Genomic DNA, 13,274 nt, shown 5'->3' with positions numbered 1-13,274 from the left:
CGGGCGGTGGACCCTGGAAACCTGAGGCCTCCAACTTCAAGATAGTTGCCAGGCAGTTTTGCTGCAGTGTTGTGAAAATTGAACTGCTTTTACAGACTGTTTGGATCTCAACAAATTGACTTTCACTATGGAAAATGCCCAGTTGGAGGATTTTCAGCCTATTCTATTAATACTGCAAGGGAAAAATACAAACTGAAACAAAAGGAAATGTTTTAACTCTCTGACGAGCAAAATGAAATCATTCGATTTCATGACAGCATTTCTGTACAGGCTTTCTTTAAAATACACACACACCAGCAGAAAATGTGGCCCACTGGCTTTCATGAGCTGCTGTGAAAATATTTTTAAATGACTAAAAACTGTAGAAGCAAAATTGATTTAGCCTAGCCTGACTCCTTGCTACATTTTTACTCTGCCTCCATGACCTTAAACTGCATCTGACTTCCTGGAGAATTAATGCTTGACTGAGGAAAAATTGAGTGAATACCTCAGTATTTGTTATGTTTATAGCATACCTTAATATAATGCCTAGCTCTTTGTTAGGCGGACAACAAATAGCTTGGAGAATGGGTTATTAATGACTTTGCATTCAGTTTTGCCCCCTGGTTGACCAAGACAGATAGAGATTAAGGGAGAGCAAGCTATAATAAAACATCAGGCTAACAGAATTCCTCTCATGAAACCAAAACTGGGGTAACAGAGAAGTTCGGGTAAGACCTGAGAGCTGTCAGCCACCCTCCCTTTACTGAGACCTCTCACGCAGCCCCCACAGTGCTCTGATGGAGCATCAGGGCTGATTCTGGAAGACTTAAAATCCTCCTAGAGGCATGCTGAGCAGGTGTTCCTCATCCCCAGTTGGGGTTACGAGGAAACAGGCATAGAGGGGAAGGGGACTCTGGGTTACCCCACATCCTTCTGATGTTGTATCCCCCCAACAGCATTTTGTATTTCTGAACTACTTGGGGGCATCTGATGTGTTGTGGATCATTGGGAGTCAATTGAGTGAGATCAATAGAAGAGGGAATCCTGCTGGCAATGAATAGGAGCAGGGTGGTGGCTGGTGGGGGCTCAGAGGCTGGGCTGCACTGTACTGTAGGGTGTTGCAAGCCTGTTCTGTGCCTTCCATCACCCAACAAGGTGGTTGTTAGCAATCCTAGTGTTGTTTACGTGGTGCCCAAGGGTGCTAGGTGCAACATATGTAACATCCCGCAGACTTCAAGGGGAATCTGCTGGAGAGAGAAGCGCTGAGGAGGGTGAGAGACAGGGTGAGAAAGAAAGAGAAACAAGCCAGAAGCCACAAAAATGACATACAAAAAAAAAAAAAAAGTTTTTTTTATTTCTCATGTGCACAAAAAGGGAAAAGAAAAAGGTCAAACAGAACTTAAAACGATGAGGAAAAGCCAAGAGTGGCTGCAGCAGCCTAGAATGGATTTGACCCTGCACCTGGCACTGGCCCCGTCCCCTCCACGGTCTAATGTCTAGCTTAGCCTGGAGAGCATCAGCAGAGCTGCTTACAGTTGGATTTGTCATCAGTTCTGTAATTGTCAGTGTTTGGTCCCTTCTTCTTGCTTTGCAAGTTTGCCACCATCCTAGGCCCAGCCAAGGAGCACACCATGGTATTTGTGGGGTCCCTCAGAAGCCCTCATTCTGTCAGTGCCAAAGGGGGCAGCTGTGATTCTTACTTCTTTTCCTGGAGGGGTGCTTTTCCTTAAGGACAAAAGGGTGGGGTTTTTTCCAACAGTTCAGCAACCCAAAAATTCCTTTATGAAAATGTTTATATGCATATATAATTATATACTCAAGAGGAGAAAGAGATGCAGGGTTTTTTGTTTTCCTTTTGTAGTTTAACATCCTCACATTCATGTTGTGATTAATTCTGAAGTCTTACTCTGAATTTGAATCATTGCTACCGATGGGTCAGAAAGCATGCAGACTTCTCCCTGTTTCCACAGCAGGGCTCATTGCCACCAACCCCCCCCAACAGATTTACAGGTCACAAAGGTGTCAGTTTTAATGCATCCGCCCCGAGCAACCCTTCCCCCATCTTGCCCCACATCCCATTGGGCCAAAAGAACTTGGGAGCTTCATAGAACATGACTCAAAAGTGCTGCCCAATCTTAAATGCCATGGTCCCTGTTGCTTCCAGCAGAGCATGGCATTTGAGAACTTATGAGATCCCATAAAAAGTGGTGACAGAAGGAGATTCGGTCACAACATTTCTGCTTGGTCCATTAGATAAAGCAAATGTAGCAGCAGAGCTAAGAAACATAGGAGAAGAAAGAAGTGAAGGGAGAGCTAAGGAAGAAGAATAAAGAAACAAAGAATGATTAGTGAAAAAAAAAAGGAAAAGAGGGAAATGTAATGGAAACATTAATTATTATTCAGAATAATACTTAACACTTCGATAGACTTTTCTTTCCAGGATCTCAAAGCACTGAGCCGGTGCTAATTAATTCAACTGTGCAATCCCCCTGTGAACTAGGAACTATTGTTATTCCCATTTTACAGAAGAGTGGAATTGAGGCTTAGAGGGGAAATTGGACTTGACAAAGGTTCTCTAGAGCCACAAGGAGAACTGGGGAGTTTGAAGTCCCAGATACCTGCTCTCATATCAGAAATGCTGTTTCCTCTCTGGATAGAAAAGTGCATTGGGAATGAAGAATAGTAAAAGAGAGGGATAGAAATGGAATGGAAAGAGGGTGTGAGAAAGAAATGAGAGAAAGGGAAGAGACAGCAGAATGGAGGAGGGAGATGTGACTCATAGACTTCACTGGATTTTGCATAGTGATTTTTTCCTCCAGTTCTTTTCAATTTTTTCCTGTAAAACTTTTTAAAGAAAAATGAAAAAAAAAAAAAAATCCACCTATAACAAAGCAACTGTTGGGCTATTGGGGAAGGGATCCTTCCAAGGTTTGGCTGTTCCCTCAGGTTCTGGATTTGTGCTGTGCTTTATTGAACACATCATTTTGTTTTCAGTGAGCACAACGAGACTTGCACAGTACAGACAGCGTGTTCCTTATCTACAGGATGAGACGAGGCTGTTTTAATAACTACCATGATGAAGATGGAGATGAACTTATATACAAGAGGAATTGCCTTCACATTACACACATTATCTTCCTACAAAGCAGCAATTGTTTTTGCAAATAACATAATATTAAATAATTGGTAGAATTTTTGCGTTTCCTGCATAGTCCAGTCTAATGGAATCTATATGAATATTGATGGTTTTCTTCTGCATAATATCACCACATAAATCCCCATGTCACCTACTAGAGTTTAGCTATAATACTGTTTTACAATGCATCCACCGACTGTAAATCAAAACAACCAACACAAAAAACTCTTTGGCAAATGTAATTCAGTACATTCGCATGGGGTTCTACAGATGGTGGTGGAAGAGGATTAGACTGCCCAGTCCTTTGCATAATTCTGCTTTCCTTCTGATTTTCCTGGTCAAACTACATGCCGTACTTATGAACTTTCCAGACTAATCCAATGCCTGGTGGAAATCCTTTTTTATCAGTGGAGTTACACCAACTATGGATTTGGCCCTCCGAGGGTCAAATCAAGCAAGCCATGAGTGAGCCAACCAAATCCTGCTTTCATACCCTAGCTTGTGTCTCAAGTTTAGTGAAACACTGTTAAAAAAATAAGCATTTCTGAGCTGCTAGCTTCTCTTGAGGTGGCCCCTGGACTGCAGGTTGCCAAGTGTGAGGTGTAAGTCTCCTTTTCTCTAGCCTCCTCGGGAAGGTCTCCTTTGCTGGTCCTGGGATTTACTGCCTCTGCCCTGACCACCTGCTGAGTGAAACTGGGTGGTGCACAAGTAGAGCAAAGGCTGTACTGAGAGACTAAAAGGGAGACTTTACTAACAGGGTCCAGCATCTATCTGGCATCTGTGGAGGAAAACAGAAGGAGTGGCGAAAGTAAATGTGTAGAAATTACTCTGAATTTTCTTCTCATATAGAATAGGATGAGATAACGAGCCAAATTCTGGTCTCGGTGACAGTGTAACAACTCTGCTATTTGCAGCAGGTTACTCAGAGGTAAGACGTGCAGAATGACACTTTTAATAGATCAGGAGTAACCTCTTTGATTTTATTCTGTACAGGAATAGATTTTAGCTCTATATCTTCTATGTAAACATCCCCCCCAAATACCCTTATCATTTGGGCACCCCATTCAAGAAGACACAGACCTATAATCAGCTAGAGCCATGCAAGGGCTAAAAGTGTTAGGTGAAAGGGGACCTTTGGGATTAACACAGCTGTTTACTGATGATGGATTTCATACATACAAGTTAAACTTGGAGACAGAATACCAAGTCCACAACCACATCTCCTCTGAGGCTTTGAACTTTGGATTTTATACATAATGTTGGCTGTACAGATTGCTCCACTGTTCACTTTTATGCCCTTTAGGGGTTTGATTCTCAATCCTGTCTTTGTCCATGGACAGTAGCCCATGAGTTTTATCTGAAACCTCTCTAAAACAACAAGGATCTACTTTGGCAGACTTGATGCCCTGGGGACAGGCTATAGCTGCCTTCATGTTTTGAGTATTTTTTTAGGAAGTGTCAGTGCAAGGAACAGTTTATGAGTTTGCTGATGATACAGGAGTAATAAGCATTTCAATTGACAGTTAGCCTTTTGCAGAACAGTGCTTGCCAGTCACTTGGGAACCAAAAAGAGCAGAGAATCCCTAGAGAAATCATCAGGTGAGCATTTGGGATAAGGGGTAAATATTAGGGTGTACAATATAGGACTGAAGATTAAAAGATGGGACTGTATGTTGGTACTGGCTGGTAGGATGCAAGCATATGGATTTGAATGGAGGCCTATAAATTAGTAGGTGTAAGAGCAGATGGACTGGGAATTGAAGCATATAGCAAGGCTATAGCAGTTAGGAAATTAGGTGTTGGGCACAGAAAATGAGGCTGTTGTCACTGGTAGTGGGGATCTCGAGAATGGGTGTTGGGCATATCTAAAATTGCGGAAGTTGGGATGTGGTTGAACTGAAGTCATCATGGTACGGGGGTTAAGGTAAAAGGAGTGGAGTCTAAGGGCTAGGGAACCAAGCAATAATCCCAGCCAATCCTGAATTTGTCCATCTCAGTCTCAGCTGTCCAGAGGGCAATCAGATGGGCCCACATGAAGCCCCACACTTTCCACCACACAGCGCAGTTAGAGCGCAGCTGAGCTTGTTTTCTTTGTTTGCCAACCAGTGACATGGAAAACGTTTGTTGACTCAGAGTGCTTTTTTTGTCGACTGATGTGTTTGGTAACTCTGTCAGATCTGACTTGTCCATACTGCTCCCCAGAGACAGGATTTGGGAAAGGGGGAGGAGGAGGCGACCGGGGTGGAGCTGGCATCCAATCCTCTCCAATACCACCATCCCATTGTAGTGCAAAACAGAAAGGAAACAAAACCCTAGAGTGAAAGAGGAGCATCAAACGTCAGAGGAACTCGTCTGCCATTCAGGTGGCGGGGAGGGATGGGATTTGGAGTTTTATTTTTGTAGGGTTTTTTAATTATTATTTTGTGGTTTTTTGTTGTTTTTGCTTGGGTTTTTTAGAAAATTGGGGATTTGTTCTTTTTTTTTTTTTCCTTTTTACAGACCTTCATGACAAAGCATAAAAACACAGTTATATTTATATATCTATTTATATATTTCTTCATTTCGTTGGTTGGTTTGTAAATGTTGCTCCATCCTCCTGTCTGAGCTGATTGTGTGTCACAGAAATTGTGGGTGTGTGTGTGAGGTTCCTCCCAGCTCTGGCCTGCAAGGTCACCATGCGTGAGGTGCAGCCAACTATGGGGGGAAGCCATGCTGGAGAGTGGGGATGAGGTGCACAGAGAACCCCTTGTGGGGTGCAGATAGCTACTTGGTCCTTTTCTTCATTGCCAGATGGGCCAGGTCTCTGTACTGCCATCTCTGCTCTAACCAGATTGTTCCCTCTGTCCTGGGAAACAGGATGAGCATCACAGGTTACACACGTTGAAGAGTCCACCACAGAAGAGCGTATCTTTGGGGAACAGTATTTTATGAGCGGTGTTCTCCCCTGCTTCTCCCAGCCCTTACCACTCCCAGAAGAAGGGGGTCCTGTAAGGCAATGGTTGCCAGCTGCATTGCTTCCCAGTCCCCCTGAAGTCCTGGAAGCCAAGGGGACTTTGTGTGGCTGAGCTTTGCCCAGGCGCAGTGGAGGGCTCCCGCAGGAGAAGCCACTTGGCCGCAGGCTCTTCCCGGCGTGGGGGGAGCAGTCGGGGCAGGGGGCAGGGGGAGGGCAGGGGATCTCAGTCTCGCGTGGTGAGAGCTTGGTCCGGCGCCTTCACGGCGAACAGGAAGGATCTGGACTGTGGGGAGGAATGGAGAAGGTCTCTTCACCCTTCCCAGGGATGGAGGGAGGTGATCAGACAGGTACAATGTGGAGGCCTAAGCTGTCGCCCTGCAGTTTCATGTGGTTTCCATGGTAACTAGTGGCGGTCATAGGCAGCGGCAGCAGTGGGAGGTGCGGAGCCCCGGGATGTGGCACTATAATAATAAGGGGAACCTGAAAGTTAACACAGGAGAAGAATGGACTGGTTGAAAGGACAAACAGTAAAAAAAAAAATAAAAGAAATAAAAAGTAAAACAATCAAACGAAGAAAAGAAACAAAGGAGAACTGAAAAGGAAAGTAAAGGAAGAAAGAAAAGGAAAGGAACCAGAAGAACGAACTTGGGCACTCAGCTTTTAATGGGGTTAGGGGAGGGCAATCAGTGGAAGCCAGCCGAGGGCTGTGTTTCAGTGGAGAGATGCTACTGTGGCCTCTGGCTCTGAAGCCTCTCAGTGGGAAGGAGATCCTTTTGTTCCTTCTGACCATCAGTGAGTTGCCAAGAAGGAAGCCTGTAAGTGTTGCAAAACAAATATGCCACACCTGATCTGAGGCTGCAAGGCAAGTGTCAGGGCCAGATGTTCTGAGCATACCTGACAAAGTATAATGGGCCACTTTTAAAACCAGGAAGGGAGAAATGAAACAAAATTATAACATTTTATTGCTTGGGATTTTGGTCACATTTGGCATGAAAGTTCTCTAGATGGTTATTGAATGTGTGTTAAATAGTGATTGATTATTAAGATCACATTTACTGAGGTTTAACAACACAGGAATTAAATGCATCTATTATCCAGTTGTTAAACCTCAGTAAATACGTAGGTAATAATTACAGCTGATTTATTTTACATAAAATAAATCTCTTCCTATTCCCTTGCAAAGAAATGTTGTTTTAGAAAATATGGTCTTATGGGAGGCTTTTTCCCCTCTGAAAAAAACCTGACTATTTCTGAGCATTAATCACTGGACATGGACGTATCCCTGCAAGAAAACTCTACTTGCTATTATAAATCTAGTGATGCAGCTGGTCTTCCACTCTGGACACTGTTCCAACTGGCCCAATAGGAGAACTTTTATGGGATTTACAGATCCCCAGGAATTGACTCTTGGTTTAGCTTGAGAGAGGAGTGAAACCTCATCTGGATTTTTAATCAGACCGGGAATTAATGCTGATTGCAGCCTGAGAGAGTAGCAATACCTGAATTTAACTTCTGATCTGATCTGAAATAAACTGTGGATGCAGCCCATGGAGAAGTCAGAGCTGAACTGGAATTCTGAACTGTCTCATGATAGAAGAATCAGCTTTAGAAGAGATACAAAACACACATGAGGTATATACCCATCTAGACACTGGACTGGAGAGTGAGGAAAAAGGCCTCTCACCTGCCCAAATACTTGAAAACCCTCTTCAGAAATGAACAAACAACAAAAAAAAAAATAAAACCAAAGTAAACAGACAAACAGAAGGAGCGCGAGGCTAGGGGTGTGCTGTGGGAAAGAGGTACTCACTTAGTAATGCAGGGTTGCTGAACCGCCAGGCCTCATTGTAGGTTGTGTACTGAGGGTGGCTGTATGGGTTCCCAGAGAACTCGCTCCCTGGAAGAAACAAAGGAAGATGTGAAATACAGTTATGAATGAAAATTTATCACTGCTGTTCCATCAAGCCGGTGTTCATACCTAATCCATATGCCAGCAGGAAAACTAGTGTATGTAGCTTCCTTGCCCATCTGGGACTGTGCACTTCAGGACACTGTAGTGTTTGTTCAGCACAATGTTGCTTACTCATACAATGAAAAATCATAAGATTGACCTCTTCAGAATCAGGGAATTAGTTTAAAATAATGACATTGAATAATACAAGTAAATAATTAAATTGCCTTCTGACTTCTGATTCTCAGGTTGCAGTAGGATTGCATATGCAAGCTTTTTCTGCAATTAACTATCAGCATTCTTTTAAATAAAATCTAAGGTTCTCCAGTAGTGTCAAGACAGGAAGCATGAGATCTTGACAGGGCAAACTTAGAATAAACTCATTAGAAGTAGTAGTGGTGTTGACGCAGTATGTATTGCTGTGTTTTGTTCGCAGAGTACTGAGGGTGATGATGTATTTATGGAGAAGAGGATGATTAGTTTTTGGAAATGTTCTGAGAGTAGGGTGGGCTCAAATATAGACCAAAATGGAAAATACATTAATCTTTCTTATTCTATATGCCAGTGGTCATCTGAAAAGTGATTCATATATGATTAACCCCATCTTCATGCTTAGTGAGTTACAGAGAAAACTTTTTGTATTCCAGTTCCAGAAAATAATTTTGTAATGATTAGTGCTTTAGGGCTATTCTGAATCTGAAAGACAAGCTGGGCTACAGCTCCCTTTTTCACATTCAGTCAAATGGGCCCAAACAAAATACTTGTGAACTTTATGGTCTAATAAGACCCTGACCCAGGATTTGAATGTTGTGGAGTCTTGTTAAATGTTCAGTTTTATTGGACATAAGGAGCTGAGTCTCTTTGTTTTATAGAAGACTGTGCAGAGCTAAAGGAATCATATTTAGTAACTGAATAAGTATGGTGCTGTATTCAAAATAAACAAATCACCCAAAACTTAAAAATGTGTGATTCTGTTAAGTGAAAACATGCTATTATCTGATCATAACCTCAATTTAATGCAGCACCAGCAGACTGGGGACAATTAGGGCCATCTGAAAGGCATTATGCGCTTAAAAGACAGTGCAAGAACAGCATGACTATTAGGTTCTGGTCTGCCCTGAGGCAGGGGTGGAGTTGTTACAACAGAAATGTTTGGAAAGCACCTGGAGTTCCTGCTAGATACCATGGAATAGGGAAAGAAGGCAGTGCAAGATGTGCAGGATAAAATTACCAAAGAAATGTCAATTAATTATACCGTAATCTCTGCAACTCTCCTCTCACCAGAGAGTTAAAGCCAAAACCACAGATTCTCAGATGCTGGAAATTAAGTCTGTTGAAGTCAGGGGATTTGCACTGATTTAAACTTGAGGAAAATCTGTCTAGCCAAGGTTTTTTAAAGACACTCAGAGTAATAACCAAAGTAGTGAGTATGAAAATTTGTATGTAACAAAACCAATCACCATCCAAAGGTATTTTAGTCAGAGCAGTTTTTAGTTTCACCATAAAACCTCATTTTGTGTGACAGACCTTGCTAAACACTGTTTTAATGATAATAATTCAGCATATTTCCATATCTAGAAACACCCTGCACTGAAAATCCTGACAGCTAGCTGGAAAAGAATAGGTGAAAACTGCTAAGGTGACCAAAATGCTGTGAGATATGATACAAAGGCAAAAAAAGCAATGCGTAGTCCAGATTTATCTCTGCCAAAGTGATTTAACCATGGAATACGCTGGAATGAGTTTGCCCCTGCAAAGAAGGAAAAAAAAACCTATCCAGATGAGAATTTCTGCTTTGAAGCACCTCATGTAAACATCATTTCTCTGCATAGAGAGAGGTTGTTCTGATATTTCAGGGCTTCTCTCTCACCCTCTCTGTGTTGTCACCCTAAAGTGTTTATAGTGTTCCTAAAGCACAGGTTACGTAGAGGAGGAAGAGCCCCAGCTATGGAGAGCTGGGGAGGAGGGAGGGCAGCCACTGGAAACAGTGTTTATTGACGAGGAGTGAAAGCATGCATGCAGCAGGATAATGAGCTTTTGAGCTCAACTGTGACCAAGAGGAACTGAGCTATCGCCTTCCCCGATCACTAATGAAACAAGTGTAATTTCCTCATCAACATTGGATTCTGTTTAACGACTCCCTGCCGTTGCCATCACCAGCCCTCTGCAGGCTCTACGCTGCTCTGTGTAAACTGCAGTTCCCTTCCGCGGGTGCTCACTTCAACAAAACTGTTTGCAGAAACTTGATGGCCTTTCTGGGAAAGAGAGAGAATTGAGGCAGAGATCAAAGGTGCTCTGTTACCTGTGCAGGAAACGTCTCTCAGATGTAACACAATACCTGGTTCATCCTCTGAGTGACTAACCCCTGCTTTTTCAAGTGTGTGCTCAGGGACTACTGGCTTTCATCCACATCTGCAGCCTGGGACCTGAAGTTACAGGCAAGGGCAAACGCAGGATATGTATTTTACCACAACATCCGCATAAACCTCAGAGATACTTGTATGCATGACTGACCATGTTGCATGGATGTATTGCGACTGGAGACAAGCTTTTCTCTACACCATACAAGCAGAAGCCTAGTGAAATGTTGTCACCGATAGAACAGAGCAGCTTTGGTTAGCACTGGTCAAACAATCTTCTCAGAAACAGTTTTCCACTGGAAAATGCTGTCTCATCAAAATGGAAATATTTTGCATGAGCTTGTCAGCTTCAATGGAGTTTTGGAAAGAAAAGTTCTGAAATGATTGAAAATTGAAACAAAGTATTATGTCTCAACTTTCTTGTTTTGTTTCATTTTGCCTTTCTCATCTCATTTAATTTCCTTTCAATTCTTTTATTATTTTAATGTGTCTTGACATCTAGAACATGTTGACATTATTGAAATGTTTCATCCTGATGTTTGCAAATTGAACTATTTCAAGATTCTGACTCCTCATACCAATGCAAGATGAAAACAAATGTCAGATAATCAGAGTTTTGCATGCATTGGAAATTCTGCTTTCTGACCAGTTCTCTTTTTAGCTCTGAACCTTTATTTAGAGAAGACACAGCGTTTTTCTCATATTTGCTCACATCTGGACAATAAGGTTTCTTTGCATGTCAGTATGTTTCTTAAAGATACTCTCTGAGCGGTTATCTCTCTGGATTCTTGTTTCCAATGTAGTTAAAGCACTGACCCCTGATCTTTTTTGACCTGGGGGCACTGGCAACATCATATTTATTTTCTCTGTTCAACCTGGACTCTCAACAGAGGCTGCAAGCAAGCACAGAGGATCGATCCCATGAGGCCTATATTCTGTGCAATCTGTGCTCTGGGAACCTTTACTAACAGTATTTCTTGGTATCTGTATTTAAATCTTGGCACGTTTAGTCTTCTAATACAGAAACCATGAGGCATGAAGTGAGCCTAGCAGGTGGCAGGTTCAGAAAAAATAAGGGAGGTACTTTCCACACAATATGTAGTTAAGCTACAGAATTTCTTGCCATAGGTTGCTACAGATGTTAAAGGCTTATATGGGTTCAAAAGACACTGTTTGTGGAGGGGAAACCTATGGAGGGTATTTAATATTAAAAAGAAAGACACTAAGTCAGGTTTAGGAAGTCTTTGAGCTGGAACTTGTTGGAGGATGGGAGATCTTTTGAGAAAGTATTGGAGATGTGCTTGCTCAACTCATACCCTTCCCCAGCCGTTCACTTTTGGCCCCTGACAAAGAGTAGTGGCTGCAGAGATCTGCAGCATGACCCATTAAAGCCACGTCTTATGTTCCTTCCCAGGAAGCCTCTTTATCTCCAGCTTGTTGGCTTCAGTCATGGGAATAGAAGGGCCACCAGGCTAGGTCTGACCAGTGGGGTATGACTGAAACAGCCAGAACTTGATGCTCTGTGGAAAGGTTCAGTAACTACTGCAGGATGCCCAAGTAGGCCACTGGAAAAACTTCCTCTAATTGAATGTTGACATCAGATTTAATGTAAAGATACTCATTTGACTTGAATAATATTTTTCTTTGAAGTATAACTCAACTTTTTTCTTTATCATCCTGTTCCTTTTTGGGGATACTTGTGTAGTTTTGGGGTCACTGCTGTCTTATGGATAAGTAGGAGTCACATCAAGGAGCTGAAATATCCTACTCTTGGATAATTGACCCCTGTGATTAGTGGTCTTAACATTTTTGTCCTAGTTTACATGTCAGTATCATTCTTATGATGAGGATGTTAAACTTACATAGCAGTCACTGAACAGCTGAGAAGTTGAGAACAGTTAAAAGTTGAGAAGAGCCTGTTTTTTAGAAGTACCTGTTCAAAGAGCCAGCTATTTTAGTGTTATTAATCGTTTCTATATGCCATGACATTCTATAAGTTTTGACATATGACTTAACTGACTTAAATGTTGACAACTGAGTCTACTTCTGCTATTGGGGAGAGGAGGAGTTAATTGGTTTATATTATCTTAGTGCTTCTCTGATTCTGTAGCCAAACCATCTCCCTAAAAAAGTTAGTGTAGAAGGAGATGCCCTAAAATTTTCCAACTCAGCATCACCCTGAAAGTTCAGCAAGCTGCTCAACTATACCAAGGGACTAAAGTGGGGGTGAGGAGGGGATCAATCCACTATCTTTTCCTGGTCTGGAGGTCAATCACATAATATTTACAGCATAGCCCAAGATTTTGTTGTGCCTTAGGATCATAAGTGGTAGGGAACTTGTTAGCTCTGGAATGTGACCATAGTCATTAGCCAGTACTTCATGGTATTTAAGCAGTGATTTGTCATTTATAGATGTTAAGACTTTGACCTGCAAGCATTTCCTATCAGTGATATTTTCACTGTCCTCACTGCAGTGTATGTTCATTTAGCTAGCTGTTCTGAGATTTGCATGAGGGGTTAAATTAGGCTTTTCACTCATAAACCCTGGCAAATCATATCATAGTGATTTAAGAGCTTTCTGTCCTCAGCTTTCTGCTGCTTCAGTTCCGGAGTCATCCCTTCAGTAGCAGAGGTTGCAGAATGGACTGTGTACATGCTCATTAGCTGTCATGACTCACAACCCAGGGCAGTAACATAAACAGAAATCAGTGGCAGATGAAGTTCTGAGCTACTGTGGCTGAGAAATGAAAATCCTGCCTCTTCATTTGCCTGCTGGGAATAACTATCATCAGAGGAGTGGGGAATAGAGCCTGGGGTAATAAGGTCTTCAGTTGCCCTGGGGTAAATGTCCTCTCTTCTCCCTGAACAGTGGGAGAATCCATATGCCAAGAG

The 13,274-nt window shown here is 42.3% G+C and overlaps 1 protein-coding gene across 9 annotated transcripts in view; it reads right to left on the bottom strand.

Moving 5' to 3' along the window:
* Window positions 1–2,932: 2,932 nt before the first annotated feature.
* The window catches only part of PAX2 (paired box 2), a 100,790-nt gene continuing 90,448 nt past the window's right edge, over window positions 2,933–13,274 (bottom strand). For 5 of the 9 annotated variants that reach the window (XM_042787653.1, XM_042787582.1, XM_042787807.1 and 2 more), the window contains 2 exons: window positions 7,882–7,968; window positions 2,933–6,532 (listed from right to left, as the gene is read on the bottom strand). In XM_042787653.1, coding sequence (XP_042643587.1) covers window positions 6,411–6,532; window positions 7,882–7,968 — 209 coding nt within the window. In that variant the 3' untranslated portion in view covers window positions 2,933–6,410. Of the gene's footprint in view, window positions 6,552–7,881; window positions 7,969–13,274 lie in introns of all 9 variants that reach the window. The other 4 variants (XM_042787703.1, XM_042787910.1, XM_042787945.1 and 1 more) reach the window with 1 other exon arrangement.

Source organism: Tyto alba, unplaced genomic scaffold (genome assembly GCF_018691265.1).
Source record: "Tyto alba isolate M040663 unplaced genomic scaffold, T.alba_DEE_v4.0 Super-Scaffold_1, whole genome shotgun sequence".
In the NCBI taxonomy this organism is placed as follows: domain Eukaryota; kingdom Metazoa; phylum Chordata; class Aves; order Strigiformes; family Tytonidae; genus Tyto; species Tyto alba.
Note: the sequence above shows the minus strand (reverse complement) of the source record. Positions and strands in the feature narration are given on the sequence as shown.